At 51.7% G+C, this 17500-nt stretch overlaps 1 protein-coding gene across 5 annotated transcripts in view; it reads right to left on the reverse strand.

The window, feature by feature from the left end:
* Positions 1 to 17500, reverse strand: part of LOC130513813 (receptor-type tyrosine-protein phosphatase mu-like) — a 55443-nt gene that overhangs the window by 16747 nt on the left and 21196 nt on the right. For 3 of the 5 annotated variants that reach the window (XM_057012903.1, XM_057012901.1, XM_057012900.1), the window contains exons 3-18: positions 15974 to 16129; positions 15682 to 15791; positions 15275 to 15353; positions 14525 to 14640; positions 14057 to 14231; positions 12995 to 13107; positions 12564 to 12744; positions 8042 to 8195; positions 7708 to 7883; positions 7521 to 7630; positions 7201 to 7402; positions 7012 to 7114; positions 3099 to 3280; positions 2905 to 2999; positions 2419 to 2455; positions 1319 to 1393 (exon numbers count right to left, since the gene is read on the reverse strand). In XM_057012903.1, coding sequence (XP_056868883.1) covers positions 1319 to 1393; positions 2419 to 2455; positions 2905 to 2999; positions 3099 to 3280; positions 7012 to 7114; positions 7201 to 7402; positions 7521 to 7630; positions 7708 to 7883; positions 8042 to 8195; positions 12564 to 12744; positions 12995 to 13107; positions 14057 to 14231; positions 14525 to 14640; positions 15275 to 15353; positions 15682 to 15791; positions 15974 to 16129 — 2064 coding nt within the window. The remainder of the gene's footprint in view (positions 1 to 1318; positions 1394 to 2418; positions 2456 to 2904; positions 3000 to 3098; positions 3281 to 7011; positions 7115 to 7200; positions 7403 to 7520; positions 7631 to 7707; positions 7884 to 8041; positions 8196 to 12563; positions 12745 to 12994; positions 13108 to 14056; positions 14232 to 14524; positions 14641 to 15274; positions 15354 to 15681; positions 15792 to 15973; positions 16130 to 17500) is intronic. The other 2 variants (XM_057012904.1, XM_057012905.1) reach the window with 1 other exon arrangement.

Consider the following 17500-nt stretch of genomic DNA (forward strand, 5'->3'; position numbering starts at 1 on the left):
TGCTGGAGCTAAGCTAGCAGGTGAGCTCACGTCTGCTGCTTTGATCTCTGCTTTGATCCACATCTGGCATGAAACCCTCCAGGAGGACGCTCCTGAGAGGCACCTGAACCATCTCCCTTTGCCACCAGGAGCCTCGTCCAGGTCTCCAGTTTAGGACAGAACTGACCAGTCTAACCAGTCTAACCAGTCTAACCAGTCTAACCAGTCTATCCAGCCTAACCAGTATAACCAGTCTAACCAGCCTACCCAGTATGACCAGTCTAACCAGTCTATCCAGCCTAACCAGTCTAACCAGCCTAACCAGTAAAACCAGTCTAACCAGTATCCAGCCTAACCAGCCTAACCAGCCTAACCAGCCTAACCAGCCTAACCAGCCTAACCAGTCTAACTTCCTGTGCCATCTTTGTGGCTGCACTGGTTTTCTGATCTCCCCGATGGGAGCGAGCAGCAGCTGCTGACCAATCAGGAGTAAACCTGCAGCAGATTTAAACTGGTTTAAACTGGTTTCCAGTTTAAATCTGCTGCCATTTAGTTTCTCTGATGCCTCCTCAAGGTCAGACGTGTCACCAGCAACCTTTCTTCATCGTTTCATCATCGTCATCCTCCCTCACGGGCAGTTTAAAGGCTACTGAAACACCACTTTGAAGATTTCTGTCTTTTTTGTGTGTTTCTGGGTTTGTGTGTATGAGTGAATAGGAGAGAGAGAGGGGGGGAGAATGGAGAGAAGGGGGAGAGACAGTGGGAGGAAGAGGGAGAGAGAGGGGGGAGAGAGGGGGAGGAGGAGGAATGGGAGGAGGGAGGGGGGGGGAGAGAGGGGGGAGAGGGGGAAGGGGGGGGGAGAGGAAAGGGGGGAAGAGAGAGAGGGGGGACAGAGGGGGAGGGGGGAGGAATAGGAGAGAGGGGGGAGAGAGGACAGTGGAGAAAGGAGAGGGGGGAGAGAGAGAGAGAGGGAGGGGAGGGGGGGGAGGGAGGAATGGGAGACAGAGGGGGGGAGAGAGGGGGGGAGCAACAAAAGAGTTGTTCTTATATGAAAGTGAAAGAGTTTCAGGGCTGCAGGCAGTCATGATGAGTAGGAGATTGTGTGTGTGTGTGGGTGTGGTGTGTGTGTGTGTACCACTTGTCACACCTTCACACACATGTACCAGTGTGAGCCCAAATTGAAACAAATGTTCTAATGTTTTCATGGCGGCAGCGAGTGGCTTCACGCCGCACGTGATCGATGGGCGGACATATTGATTATGGACTGTCTGATCCTCCAGATCGATCCGCTGATCGATCAGCGGATCGATCATCGCGGTGAACAACGCCGGTGGCTAACCTGTTAGCTGCTTGTTGCCAGCCGCCGGCACGATGCGAACGTACGGCGTTGTGAGCTGAGTGATGATTATAGCGGCTGCTCATCCAGGAGGGCATGCAGGGGAGAGAGAGACAGGCAGAGAGAGAGACAGGCAGAGAGAGAGAGACAGGCAGAGAGAGAGAGAGACAGGCAGAGAGAGAGCGACAGTCCTGAAACAGTCGTATTAGTGTCGTGCACAACCGTCAGTCAATCAGGCAGAAACAGCAGCAGGCAGAAAGAAGAGAAGAGTTTAAGGGTTTCAGACATCTATTGAATCCACCGATCTATTGACCACCCTGAGCAACGTTACATGTATCAATCAATAAATATTCAGATAAATCAATAAATATTTGTGTGAGCAGCTGGCTGCGTGTTAACACACACGGTCGACACCCGACCGGTGCTCAGGTTACACTCACTCTTATCAGCACTGATCACTGTGATGTTGGCCAGGCACCTTCAGCCGGCGTCTGCTGTCGTTAGCCGCAGAACGGTGCTCAAAAACTAATTAAAGTCACTATAGTCACGCACTGTGTGTGTGTGTGTGTGTGTGTGTGTGTGTGTGTGTGTGTGTGTGGTAAACCTACATGTCCATCAAGGGACATACTAATGTTTTAGCTGGTTTAGCCGCAGTGCTAAAAGCTCTCTGGACACTCATACTAAAAGTGTGAGCTTGTGCAGTGTTAGCATAGCATTCTGCTGTGTGTGTTTGATCTGTTTGTGTCTGTAAATGTCAGAATAAAGACGGCTATCAGGGGAGAGGCTTCCATCTGTTAAAGTTGGTAAATGTTAGCATAGAACGTTAACGGCTATCGGTTTAAACGCTGCAGATTAAATAGAGCCACTAGGCCGCTGTTAGCATGATTTCCATTGGCTGCTGCTTCCTTTTGGCTTTGATTTTTAAAATTCTTTTAAAATTGTTTAATCTCTTTACGGCTTTAACCCACATTATCTGTCCAAGCAGCAAAGTAGCAACGCTAAAGGCTAACATTAGAGAGATAACAACACCAACAACACACAAGTGACATTTCAAAACAAATGTAATTTTGTAATTCTTCAAAATAAAATCCACATCCGCTCACCTTTAGTGGCCACACGCACACACTCGATCTTAGTCTCCTGGAAGAGAGAATGAAACAAATTAGTATCCTGTCAGGTCTAATGCTAACACATTAGCTACCACACACACACACCACACACACACACACACACACACACATGCACAGATGCACACGCACAGAAGGAAAATGGCTGTGGATCATTGCCTCTGGTGGCATTTAACAACACACACAGACACACAAACAGAAGGAAAAGGGCTTTGGATCAGTGCCTCTGATGGGATTTTAACAACAACACTAACAAAGACACGTGCGCACACAGACACACGTGCACACACAGTCATACAGACACACGCAGACACGGCTGCTGCTATCTTATCCAACATCATCAAACTGTCAGTGACGAACAGCCAGAACGGGAGCGTGAAAATGGAGTTTGTGTCCTGGGAAGCTCAGGTGTCCCACAGGGGAGGGCGCTCAGGTGTGTTACCTGCCCACGGGGGAACTTACTCCATTAGCGGTGCTGACAGCCTGATAGTAAATCCCATAACTTTTATGAGGCAGCAGAGGAGCATTCCAGTAGCCACTGTAGGTGCGGTTGTCACCTGAAAACACAAAAAGGACTGACTGAGCGTCTGTCTGTCGTTCTGTGTGACCGACCGACCGACCGACCGACCGACCGACCGACCGACTGACTGACTGACCCACGCAGAAGGGCACGGCCCCCTTCAGCTCACTGGTAGGCAGCTCGGCACTGAAGTAGTACTGTGAGTCCAGCAGTGTGGCGTTCTGGAAGTGGACCGGAACTGGGTAGCAGGGCAGGATCTCTGCAGTACCCTTCCTCAGCCTGCGGGGGCGCTCCTCTTCCACCACCACCTGGTATTTACTTCATAAAGACAGAAGAAGTTTAGATTTGTAGGAAGTGGAGTGAAAGCAAAGATGGCTGGAGGAGTGGCAACAAGCCCCCAACAGTAATAATCCGATATTTCAGATATTTATCATCTGGCGCAGGTGAGCAGAACCTCCGTGCACGGAGCTCGCTGGGCCCCGTCTGATTCACCTTTACACAAAGGTGATGTGTGTCACCTGCATCACTCAGCTCCATGCTCACTAACGCGCTCCGTGTGTGTGTGTGTGGTAGAGTGAGGACCTTTTTGGCTAAAATAATGCCGTTTGGTGCGTTTCCATCGGGAAAGGTGTGTATCACCTGTGTTCTCTCTGTGTTCCTCATGTTCCTGTCACATTCCTGCTGAGCCCAGTGAGCTCAGACTGAGCCTGAAGATCTACAGCAGCAGCAACCTCTGGAACCGAAGCAATAACCATCTATTTTCCTCAGTGGGGTTATTATTGTTGCTGCTGCTGGTTGCATAGGAACAGGACGAACCTTCAGTGACAGTCTGCGTTTGATCTCCGTCCACGAGTCCTAAATGGCTCGTGAACTGAGATCCACCTCGGACCCCATCAATCCAGTAGCGATGGGTCGTCTGTGGTTCTGTACTGAACAGTGGCTGAACAGCCACCCAGGGTCCAGCCTCCTCCACCCAGGGTCCAGCCTCCTCCACCCAGGAAGCATCTGCCTCCTCCACCCAGGGTCCAGCCTCCTCCACCCAGGGTCCAGCCTCCTCCACCCAGGAAGCATCGGCCTCCTCCACCCAGCATCGGCCTCCTCCACCCAGGGTCCAGCCTCCTCCACCCAGGAAGCATCGGCCTCCTCCACCCAGGGTCCAGCCTCCTCCACCCAGCACCAGCCTCCTCCACCCAGGAAGCATCCGCCTCCTCCACCCAGGAAGCATCGGCCTCCTCCACCCAGCATCGGCGGAGCTGCTTTGTGACTGTCCTTCAAGCCCAGGAGACAAAGATCCGGCTGCTCCTCCTGATGCTTCCGTCCATATAAGTTTACGGCTGGAACGGGACACAGCTGCACTAACTGCTGACGGGGAGAAGCCAAGCAGGCGCTGAACTGTTCCACTCCCTCCTCGGAGATGAGGAGCAGCACGGAGCGCACGGAGCAGCACGGAGCAGCACGGAGCAGCACGGAGCAGCACGGAGCAGCACGGAGCGCACGGAGCGCACGCACGATCCCAGAAAGGTGGTGGAGTTGGGTCTCCTCCATGTCTACCACAGAAGCCATCTATGGGGTGTCCAACCGGAACCAATCGTCTCGGTAGGTGGCAGCCATATGGCCAAACGGAGGAACACAGGTTCTCAGCACCCCCCCGCGGGAACAGGGCCTGTTGCCCTCCCAGGATCGGTGATGCCCATCCAGGGGGGCAGAGCTGCAGAGGGGGTATTAGAGACAGGGTAGTTAGGTTGGATTTGGCTCTTTCTTCCTCTGCACCCTCAGCTTGTGACCTGGCTCTGACACACTTATTTCCACCCTCTCGGGGAACAAGCGCATGTGCTCGTGCACGTTGGGCTCAGGGCACAACAGTGCAAACCTCTGAGGTGGAGGTGGTTCTCCTCCCATGACTGCCTCTGGAACGGGCAATAGCAGCGTGGGACGCACCCAAAACACCCAAAAGGGGGGAGCAGCGGAGCAGGGGGGGGGCAGGGTGCTCCGCCTGGAGAGCCAGGTCAGGCTCTTTTCCTTCCTGACGCCCCCTAGGATGATTGGCACGTCTAGTCTGAGACATCTCGCTTGCTCCTGAACGCGTCGCCATAACGTTGCCCGCGGCCTGGACCGATCCGCGCTGTATATGGAGGAACCAATCAGCAACGAGCGCCATTTCCTCCCACGCCTCACAGTCCTGTTGCCGTCCTCGGCGGCGGCGGCGGCACCTTGAACCTGAGCAGTCCGGTCTGATGTGAATGGACAATAAGCCAGAGTGCGTCACTAGCGCCTAGCGATGGCAGCTAGCAAAGATTCGTCTGGCGAACAGTTAAATTAGCGAAGCTCTGACGTGAGATGAGCTCTCAGGTGAGGAGAGCTCTGGAATTAAGGGGCGTTTGTGGGAGATGGGACTTCTGGGAGCGGCGCGGTGAACACTTCAGCAGCCAAACATTGGCAGATTGGGATGGATGCTTCCATCGGGGGTGTGGGAGGCTGTATCCCATAGCGACCAGATGTCACTCATCAGCATGTCCACCTGGGAGACGCCCCGCCGGACACGCTGCAGACGCCTCCGCTGGTTGATCCGCGACCCAGAGACGCAGAACAAAGGTGGACTTGAAAGCAAGAGAGAAATCTTCAAGCCTTGATCGGGATGAAATGAGGCATTCGCTGTCCTGCGTTGTCATCAGCTCGGACGTGAGGAGGAATTCCTTATTATTTCATATTGTGGATGTCTTTGTTACTGCTCATAAAGGAGATCAGTGCAGCACAACAAAGTGTGTGTGTGTGTGTGTGTGTGTGTGTGTGTGCGTGTGTGTGTGTGTGTGATTGACACTGCTAATCCCTTGTTAATCCTGGATGTTAGCAGCAGGCTGTGATTAGCCCCGCCTGCTGACAGTTAATTAACCAAATCCCTCGTTACAGCTGAGAAAGAGAAGACAGCTGTTGACATGACGACTGTTACTGCGGTTACCACCTCCTGTGGTGTGTGTGTGAATGTGTGTTGGATTGAAACGTTGGAAATAGTTGTTTATCTGGGACTTATTGAATTTACTTTGAGATGTGAGAGCTTTTCTGTTGAACGTAGGTCTGAAGCTACTCGGGACACAGAAAACGGGCGCTGACGTGTGGCTTTAAAACCACTTTTGCTTTGAGTCCCAACAAAGGCTTGTGGATTTTAACACCCTGGCGTGTTTGTGTGATGCCACATTACCAACAGTGAGCAGCAGCACATTATTATGATACCAAACACTCGTTAATCCGACCGGATCCGTCCAGAAGCTGCCGGCCAGACGTCCGTCTTTGGACCACCGAGACCAGAAAATGTGCACGGCGGGATTTCTAACAGGAGCCTCAGGATTTGTGATGTGTTTCTCTGCATCGTCACAAAGTTTGTGATTAGAAAATCATTTTGTTGTGTGGAGATCATCTAATTTCAGGTCAGATGTTTTTGTCCCCAGAGTGAAGATCATTGATGACTTCATGTTCCAATAAAAGAGTCCTGCATACTCACCGTGTGTGTGTGTGTGTGTGTGTGTGTGTGTGTGTGTGTGTGTGTGTGTGGTGTGTGTGTGTGTGTGTGTGTGTGTGTGTGTGAAAGAGAGAGTGCCTAAGAGAAAGTGTGTGTGGTCTTTCTACATACTGAGCACCTAAATAATCATTTTGCTAGCAAAGTGAGGACATTTGGCCCCAAAACGTATGTAAGTTTGAGGGTCCAGACATGGTTTTAAGGTTGAGTTTAGCACCGAGTTCAGGTCCGGATCAGGTCTTATCAGGACTATAAAAGTCCCCACACAAAGAAACAAGAATGTGTGTGTGACAGAGAGAGAGAGAGAGAGATGCAGTTTAAAAGTTGACTTTGATGTGACAGTTTGGTTTAGCTGCAGTTTTATTCTTTAAAGTGCTACACGTCCCTTTTAAATGTTTAACGACATCATCAAATCTGCATGAAGCAGAAGATTGATGCTGCTCAATATTTTAACATTTCTGCGTGTATGAATGTGTGTGTGCTTGTGTGTGTGAGTACCAACGCGCGTGTGTGTGTGTGTGTGTGGTGTGTGTGGTACCTGACTGGGGCTCCTCGACTCTGGGCCGGCCTCAGTAGAACTGTGACGGTGGAGTCCGTCTGATTCAGGGGAGCCTCCTGGTCATAGGCCGGCATGAGAGGAGCTGAGAACAAAGATGGAGTCGTCACTCGTGCTGGCCACGCATGACCCCACCGGGGTCAGAGGGCTCGTCGCCGTCTGGAAATCTACCTGAGATCTTGGTGGTGAACTGGCTGATAACTGGGGGGCCAAAGCCTTTGATGGTTGACGCTCTTATTGTGAAGGAGTAGGTGGAGCCGGGGTAGAGGTTGGTGAAGACTTGGCTGGTCTCGTTGGCCAGTTTAAACACTTTGCCGCTCTGATTGGACAGGTCAAACTCTGTATCGAAGGAGCTCAGAGCTTTGTAGGAGACCTGCGAAGCAAAGCATCATGGATAATGGAGTCTGTGGCGGGATCTTAATGATAGACTTTAGAGAGTTTATCTACAGGCAGCGGGACGTCCTGTCATGGTCACCTGGTTTCTTGCTTACCTCATACCTGCGGATGACACCGTAGGTCTGCAACGGTTCCCTCCAGCTCAGGCTGATCTGCTGCTCATAGCTGCTGCCCATGATGGAATCCACTGGGACGGCACCAGGGACTGAAGGGAGAGGCAAGGTTAGAGACCTGGAGCGTCACAACAGATTCAGGATCCTGAAATTCCTGTTCCTGTCATACCGTCCTCATCTGTGAGCACCAGCAGCTCCTCGCTCTCCTTCCATCCTTCAGGGTTACTCAAGAGGAGTCTCAGGCTGACGTTGGTGAATGGTGGGAGGTTATGAACGGTGTGCTGTGGAATGGTGCTCATGGTGTCATGGACCAGCTCCTCCAGGACCCGGTCCTTCGTGGTCTCCCTGCAGGTGATAGAGGAGTCACCCGATACCACCTGAGCACCTCCCTGTCTTATCTATTACACCAAGGTCATGTGGGGTGGTTGTGAGTCCAGCTTGTGAGGGCCTCTCAGTGCTTCCACAACCAGTGGCCTTTCCCAGTTTCAGCTAACTTTGCTTACCTGCTGGGGGACCCTGCTGGCCGGTAATGGTACTGCATAGTCAGGTTAAAGCTGTGGCAGCGCGTCACATTGTATCCAAAAGGTTCCCATCGGACCGTCACTTGTTTGGCCTGGATGTCCACTACCTGGAGCCTCCGGGGGCCGTGCATCGGATCTGACAAAGCACGAGATCAGGGGGGTTTACAGACGACAGGAAATGACATCATCCCTGCTGTTTATCACAGTCCTCGCACCTGTACTCACACGGTGGGATCACCACTGTGATTCAACCACAGCCCAGAACAAAAGAACCAACTTCAACAGAGGAGACTGAGGAAAGACGCTGAAAGAGTGGAAATGACTTTTCCACCAAAGTGCTAAACGGCAATTTTAAAAAACTGTTAACATGACCAGACAGGAACATTTGTAGAAAACATGTAAAGACGCCCAAATGGGTCATAAATGTGAAGGCAGGAAGGAAGAGAGGTGAGGGAGGAAGAGGGGAGAGCAGGAGTGACAGAGTGGGAGACAAAGAGAGGGGGAGGGATGGGAAATGGGGGAGAGGGAGATGGGGAGGGACAGGAAAGAGAGAGACAGGAGAGTGGGGGGGCAGGAGGAGAGAGGGAGAAGGAGTCAGAATACAGGAGAGAAGGGGACACATGGGGGGGGCAGAGGGGGACAGAGGGGGAGTAGGGACAGACAGAAAGAAAGAGAGAGAGAAAGAGAGAGACAGAAAGAGAGAGACAGAAAGGTGGAGGAAAGAGGGAGTAGAGAAGGAGGGGAACAGGTGAGAGAGGGAGGTAGAGAGAGGCAGGAGACAGGTGAGGGAGGGAGGTAGAGAGAGGTAGGAGACAGGGAGAGAGGGAGGTAGAGAGAGGCAGGAGACAGGGAGAGAGGGAGGTAGAGAGAGGCAGGAGACGGGTGAGGGAGGTAGAGAGAGGCAGGAGACAGGTGAGGGAGGGAGGTAGAGAGAGGCAGGAGACAGGTGAGAGAGGGAGGTAGAGAGAGAGACAAAAGCCGTTTCTCAGTAAGTGAAAAGTCATCAGGGAACATTCAAACTGGCTCTGCTCATTTTATCAAGTATACATGTGACTGGCCCTGACTTGGGACAGCTGGATATCCCACAATGCATTTCACCTCAGCCAGCAGGAGCAGCAGCAATGATGCAAAGTGAATAGTTCAAAGTACAGACGTCCATGTTTGAACAGGAGTTCACAAGCCCGAAGCTCCAGACCAGGACTGAGGAGCAGCCACCAATTACCATCGCTCATTTTCCGTGCACACACTCGCACATGCACACGTCCAGGACTTTAACTGGATATAACTGAGGCTCACGAGTTTTACCGTGAGATAAAAGACAGATTTGAGAAAAATGTTTGATGCTCAGGGAGCTGAAAATACACGTCGCCATGGCAGCGCTACAGGTATACTGGTCCAGTTTGTGAGGTGGAACAAACAGTTGGCTGCACAGCCTGACCTTAATGCTGGGAACGTTTGGGAGCGGACGCTCTGTGGGTGCTACTGGAGGGGACTCGTATTGATAAGACGTGTGTGTGTGTGAGTATTGATCCACACAGCATCAGTGATTGATGGCAAACAGCTGAATGATTGTCTTCGGCGCTCCAGGTTCGAAGGTTTTCAGGGTTTTGAGTCTGTCTGGAGCTGATAACAGACAGGAGAAAGAAAACAAAGAAAAATGGAGGGAGAGGATGAAGCAGGATAGAGATAGGGAAAGAGAGAGAGACGGAGAGAGAGAGAGGAGTCTTTGAAGGTGACTTTAAGAGGAGCAGAGGTTTAATTTTTCATTTCCAGGAGATCACAGCTTTAATATGAGGAGGAGGAGGAGGAGGAAGAGGAGGAGGAGGAGGAGGAAGAGGAGGAGCACTGATGGATGAGTCACATCTTTTCACTTTCCTCAGGGATGAATGAAGAGCTGCTCATCAATGCCAAGAATACGACATAAATACATGTATGTATGCACGTACGTATGTCTGTGTGTCTCTGTGTGTACACACATACAACATAACACACACACACCACACACACACACACACACACACACACACACACACACACACACACACACACACAGGCGCTTTGCAGCTGTAAAATCACAATTACAGTCAGTTCTAGTTGCACACGTCTGCATTCACCTCATCCTGGTTATAAACCAGTAACGAACACACACCAGCCAGGCACCAGGGAGCAACGGGGACCGGTGCCTTGCTCAGGGGCTCCTCAGCCCGTGACATCAGCTGCATGCCATAGAATAGCACTCCGTCATCTGGCTGGATATTAACCACGAGAGGAAGGATAGTCTGAGGCTCGAGCCGATAGGACTGTGGGACTCGGCCTAGCAGTGGAACGTCACAGATATCGAGGACAGCTACAAGCACCCCGGGATTCCGCAGAGAAACGGGAAGCTTAGTGCCGGTAATACACTGCTGCGCCTGCTCTATCTGCCAGCGAAGCACCTGCCTGGCCCCAGGCAGTGAAGGAACGCATGTACGTCCTCTCAATATTAACGCCGGGCTGTACGACAAGCCAGGGAAAAAGACCTTATCTTAAAGGTTTGTCTATCCAGAGGAGGTGGAGGCTGTTCGTTTCATCCTGATTCATGTGCCTCTAGCACGGCTAATTCCATGAGCTCCACTCCCAATATTTATTGCGTGTGATTTTGTTTTATGTGGAACCATTTCCAGATGTTTTATTTCCTCTCGGCACTCGGCTTCCTGCCCCGTGCGCGCCGCTCTGCGCCAGATTGCTGCGACGTGCTCAACTATCCGACAAAAATAGGAGTCGTGCGTATTTTCCAAAGGTCTCCGGAACGACGGATTGGGAGCTGCAGCTGGAATACACACCTGCACCGGTTTAAACAGACGCATCAGCACACTGTTGTTCAGGATGCACCAGCACCACATCAGGTATTACAGGGGTAGTTCTCCCACAACCCCTCCAGAGACGGTCTGAGCTCCAGCCAGATACCCCGCTGGTGTGGCTGAGGGAGGAGATCACCCCCCACCACCTGGTAGAGTGTGCGGGAACACCTGTGCTGCTACTGGCCTGCTAACTCCAGGCTGGGGGAGTTAGTATTTAGCTAACAAATGCAAATGTCTCGAGCCTCTTGGTCTGACCCGCGAGGGGAGGGGAGACCAGCTTCTGTAGCTTCTTCTCTGCAGGCTGGACAGTTCTGAACGTCTTGAAGGTGGGGGCCAGTGTTCCTCGGGAGATTCCTGCTGTTAAGAGCTCGCCACGGCCCAACGTCCCCCCTGGAGCCCCCGCCACACAGCTTGGGCCCCAAACGACCCTGCAGATGTTTTTAACACGTGATGGGAAAGGCCGTGAATAATGTAAAAAACCCGGCTCGGCCAGTGGAAATGCTGCAGAGGAAACTGGTGTTAGAACCTTAGTGGGGGGGGCTGAACGTTGGCGTCCACCCGCTGGTCTGGCACCATGGCCACAGCGTCCACTCCCCTGCTCTGGAACGCCAGCATCGGTGTCCGAACCCACCACGGGATCAGATCCGAGGTGATTTCGGAGAGTCGACCGGAACATGAGTCCGAGGTCGTGGCCGTGGGTTTGGGTTAGAACGTCGGTGGCGTCCATGGCGGCAGTCGAGGAGCAGAACCCGGAAGAGGCCCAGCTGCTCCCTGTCGAAGCTGAGACAATGATGGATGTGTGTCGAAGAGGCGCCGTCGGACAGATGGACGGATAAAAACCCAGGAGGAGACGTGAGCAGATGGACGAACCGAGCGTGAAAATCCGAGGTGAAGAGAGAAGATGAGAGCAAGCGGCGTGAAATATTCATACGGTATTTTCTAAAAGCCTCTACAAACAACACACACACTTTAATGGATGTTAAAGCACACACGCTTGCACACACACGCTGAGTCAAGTGCATATAGACGCACACACACCCACACACACACACACACACACACACTCACACACACACACACACAACACACACACACACAGATGCTGATTGTGGTTTCTGTCCTGAAAGAAAGTATTTTATTTTCATTGCATGTGTGTTGTGCATGTGTGTGTGTGTGTGTTGTGCATGTGTGTGTGTGTGTGTGTGTGTGTGTGTGTGTGTGTGCGTGTGGGGAAGAAAGAGCACCAACTACAACCCTGGACCTTCATGCATGTCTCACGTATCGGAGCATCCAGTCACATGTTCTGGAAAGCCATCACGACCACCAGAACTTTGAAGAACATTAAAGACTGTTACTAACATGACCCAAGCCAACAGATCCGTTCTAAAGCGTGGTTCTGTTCAGAGTTCAGGATCCAGGAGGACACACGGGTCGTGAGCTCTCCCGTTCAGGAGACACCACACTGAGTCGACTCAGTGGGCACTAAGTCCTGAAGCTTGTCTGGTGGAGATGCTAATTCATTATTAAACACAGAGGTTCTGCAGACCCTCACAGACCTTCACCAAGAACTCACTAGAATGGAGAAAGCTGGTTCCACTGAAGCATCACAGGAGCATACATCCTCATCACCATCATCATCCTCATGATCATGTGACCTGACTCACCTGCACACTTGGTTCTGGCCCTAAGAGGTGGTCCAGGTCTTCCTGTTCCACCATCCAGCGATCTGGTGAGAAGCACGCTGATCTCGTATTCGGTGTCGGGGTCCAAATGTCCAATCTTGTGTGTGGGCTTATCCACTGGCGTGGTGTCGATCAGCATTCCTGACAGTGTGCGGTACTCCACCTGAAACCAGATCCATGTTCCGTTCACCGAGCCATCACCGAGGAACGGCACCGAACGTCAACAACCAACTGCTTCACTGAAGAGTTCTGAAGCCTCATCAAGATGTGAAAACATGGCAGATCAGGACTTCAACAAGAACCAAAGGAGCACCAGAACCTTCTATATGACGTCACCAGTTCCCAGGAACAGTTCCCAAGAACCTTGGTGAAAACCCACCAGAACCTAAACCCACCAGGAATCGACACCTCACCTCTCTCTCAATGATTGGTCCATCACCATTGATGGAGTTGGCGTTGAGTTGGATCCACAGGTAGGTGGCGCCGACTGCTATCAACTGAGGAGGGGCAATTGGTACAGGAGGTTCTGTAAGACAGATGGAACCAGGGTCAGATCTCACACACACGCACACACGCGCACACACACACACACACACACACAGGTTCACAAGCCTTACGAAGGGGGGAAGGAGTTAACGAGTTAATTAATATTTTTGACCTTCGGCAAATCACAGCAGGCCTGGATTCCATTACCCAAAATCCTCGGCGGTGCTGCTCTACTTCCTTCTGACCCACTTCATCTCGCACACACACACACACACCTACATTTTCACACAAACACACACACGGTCATGGATGAAGTAGAAAGTCTCCTTCAGACGTACACGGAGGTAAATAGATGATAGTGCTGTTATAGCGACCGTAAATCATTACAGGTGATCGGTCACCGAATTATTGTTATGGTTAGAATTATGTTCGCCAAGAAAACCGGAATTTAAAAGAGGTTTTGTCCGTGAGAGAAGAATTCTTCTCCCCTATCAAGGAGAGAAGATGAAAGTGAAGAATGCAGTCAGCTTTCATCGCCGTCTCGCTGCAAAACTGCTCATTTAGTGGGGCATCATTAAAACGGAGCATCAGACAGCAGCCAGGGGGAAGAGGGAGGTTCTGACTGTGGAGTGATTCATCTTCACACCACAGAAGCTCTTCGACAAAACGGATTCTTCTTTTTAATAACACACACACACACGGACACACACACACACAGCGAGAGACAGACAGAGAGATGCAGACGGGTGAGGGACAGACTCATAAAAATGTTACGGTTGTGATGCTAATCAGAAAATATCAATACTATAATCTGGTTTAAATGTGGCTGCAGAAAAAGATAATCGAAAAAAATAAATCAATTAAGTTTCAAATGAAAGAAACAAAACGATGAACATCAATAAACATGTTAAAGCTATTTCTAAATGAACTGATAATAATAATGAGTGACTCAAATCTCAGAAAGGACAATCACAGAACGTCGGACGCACGTTTGACGGTGAGCTCGGCATAGGAAGACACGCCCACGCCGCGCTCTGATTGGCCGATGCAGCGATATTGTCCAGAGTCGCCCTTGGTCGTGTTCTCCACGTTAAAGTTGGCCACATAACGGCGAGAGTTCCCGGGCTTGATGTCGCTGAGGGCTGCCTGACGCCCCCCGATGCCCTGCAGACACACAGTCATCAATCAGGGATCGTTCTGTGATGGGTGATGGGTGATGGGTGATGGTGATCGTGATCGTGATCGTGATCGTGATCGTGATCGTGATCGTGATCGTGATGGTGATGGTGATGGTGATGGTGATGGTGATGGTGATGGTGATGGTGATGGTGATGGGTGATGGGTGATGGGTGATGGGTGATGGGTGATGGGTGATGGTGAGGGTGATGGGTGATGGGTGATGGGTGATGGGTGATGGGTGATGGTGATGGTGATGGTGATCGTGATGGTGATGGTACCTGGAGGTAGAGCAGCAGGTCGCTCTGCGGGCGCCCGTTGACCGTACAGTGAAACGTGGCCGTCTGCCCAGCGTTCACCTCCACACCCTTAATGTGAAGGAAGTGAGGCGCTCCCACTGAACACACAGACACGGGTCACACGTTGATGACATCATCAGAAAAATGTACTTTTAATCAGAATATAGATCATATAGGCCATAGTGTGTGTGTGTGTGTGTGTGTGTGTGTGTGTGTTTCGCATCACAAAGCACCATAAAAAATGAAAGCCTTCAGACAAGCAGGTAGATAAACAGATGGATGGATCAAAGTCTATGCTAATCAATTTATATTTTAATGAGCTCCCCTGTCTACACACACACACACCACACACACACACAACAACACACTGACCTTGATTTGATGCAAGCTCAACTTTTAACAATGTTACTCAATTAAGCAGCCAAACACAGTAAACCAACAGGAGCCTGTTGTGTGTGTGTGCGTGTGTGCGTGTGTGCGTGTATGCGTGCGTGTGTGTGTGTGTGTGGTGTGTGTGTGTGTGTGAGTGTGTGTGAGTGTGTGTGAGTGTGTGTGTGTGTGTGTGTGCGGTGTGTGTGTGGTGTGTGTGTGTGTGGTGTGTGTGCGTGCGTGCGTGGTGTGTGTGTGTGTTGTGTGTGTGTGCGTGTGTGTGTGTGTGCGTGCGTGCGTGCGTGTGTGCGTGCGTGTGTGTGTGTGGTGTGTGTGTGTGTGTGTGCGTGTGTGTGTACTCACTGCACTGGTGTCCCTGCAGTGTGATGTCCTTGATGGCTACAGCTCCTCTCTGACCCGTGCTGACGGCCTCCAGCACCACCTAACACACATCCACACGCTCATCAAACCGCTCTCCATTGTTTACTGACTGAATGCAGATCCTGATGCAGGTGCCCCCGAGGTTTCATGTGTGTGTGTGAAGCTGTGCATTCCACACCCTTATCAGCACTGCAACACACACTTCCTCTTGGTGCCCCCACAACAGGAAGTTCCTCTCCCTCCACCTATCTGCGTCCTCCTCTGTTTCCTGCCTTCATTCTTCTTCCCTTCATTCTTTTTTATTGTGGATGTTGTTACTTTGAGCTTTCCTTCCTTTTGCTCGTGTGTGTCAGAGACAGAGAAACAGAGAGAGAGAGAAGGAACATTACCTGGTAATAATTAGGCCAAAAGGTGGACACAGCTAACTCCACCCCCTTCCAGATGTGGTAGGCAGGACCTGAAGCATTAAACACTGGAACTCCAAGAAGACCGTTGTTCTCTGCAGGAAACACACTCATCTGAGCTAAAATAACAGTGACGGTACACAAACCCAGCACCGGTGTGGCCCAGTACGGTGTGGCCCAGCACCAGTACTGGGCCAGTACCGGTGAGGCCCAGCACGGTGTGGCCCAGTACCGATGCGGCCCAGTACCGGTGAGGAGCACTGCCAGTGGGTGCTACCTTTGATGTAGATGTTGAGCACCGGCGGCGTGGACCCGCGGCGGTAGAACAGGAAGCTCACGCAGTGAGTGTCGTTCTCTTTGAGCGGCGGCAGCATGAGCTGAGCGCGCTGACCCCCGTAATGGCCAGATGTGTTCACAAACACGAAGGATGAGCCTGCAGACAGGAAGTGAGAGTATAACCGGTAACAAAGACACTATTGATCTGTAGAAACACACACACACACACACACACACACACACAGGCCTCTTGTGTAGTGTGTGTGTGCTCAGGTGTCATCACTGGTCTCAGTGGTGGGGAACAGGAGCTGCTGGCGTCCAGCTGATGCTTTCAAACCATTTCCAGATGTTGTCGTCCATGTGTGTGTTTAACTACCGTTAGAGTGTGTGTTCACGCATGTGTGATGTATGTGTTGAGCCTTCAGCGCACAAACACAACACACATCCCGCACGTTCACACTCTTCACCATGATGGAACAAAGAATATCTCAAGTCTCAGAGGAGCCTCATGTCTCCACACACAGATCAATTAAATCTACCAGCACAGGTGTGTGTGTGTGTGTGTGTGTGTGTGTGTGTGTGTGTGTGTGTGTGTGTGGTGTGTGGTGTGTGTGTGTGTGTGTGGTGTGTGTGTGTGTGTCAGCAGATCAATGGTCCCTGAAGAAAATCGATTAGAAAAACAAGAATTTTAATCATGGCAAAGGGAAAAAGCAAGAGGAGAGGAGAGGAGTGAGGACGATACATACTGATGAGGTGAGCGAGGCAGGAGGAGACAGCGACCCCCCCGGAGCTCCTCCTCCTCCTCCTCCTCCTCCTCCTCCACGCTCAGACCAGGAGATTTGATTGTTTCTGTGGCTTTAATGATTTGATGAAGATTTGTGAGCGGACTGACAAGGTGAGAACCGAAGCACAAGGCCAGTTTTGAGCTGGAGACCTTGTTGTTGCACAAGGTCAGAGTTTGAGTTTGGTCTAAAAACCTTCTGGGGGGAAGAGGGACTAATTAGTGGTAATTGTTAAAATGTGAAGATCCAGAGTTAGTGAAGACATCGATGAGCGAGTGAACTCATCAATTCACCAACAAATAGCAACAAAGAAACATGGATCAGTCAAGCAAAGCGACACCGGCGGCCGTGTCGCTACGCCTGGCTCGCTCATTAACCTGCCGCCCTGCTCACCTGGCCACCAATCACAGGTGACCCTCCTGCCCTCTGAAAACCAATCACATCACAGCCTGCTCACACACACACACACACAGGCGGAGCAGAGGGGTAATTCCATTACCAGAGGAACGTGACAGGAAGCAGCTGCAGCACATCGGGGAGGTTTACACACCGCGGGGGGGGGGGGGGGGGGGGGGGGCGGGGGCCGGCGGGGGGGGGGCGGGAGGGGGAGAGGGGAGAGAGGGAGGGGGGAGAGAGGGAGAAGGAGAGAGGGGGGAGGGAGGGAGAAGGAGAGGGGGACGGGGGGAAGAGGGGGGGAGAGGGGGGAGAGGGGGCAGAGAGGGAGGGAGGGAGAGGGGGGAGAGGGG

This window comes from Takifugu flavidus, chromosome 17 (assembly GCF_003711565.1).
Source record: "Takifugu flavidus isolate HTHZ2018 chromosome 17, ASM371156v2, whole genome shotgun sequence".
Classification (NCBI taxonomy): domain Eukaryota; kingdom Metazoa; phylum Chordata; class Actinopteri; order Tetraodontiformes; family Tetraodontidae; genus Takifugu; species Takifugu flavidus.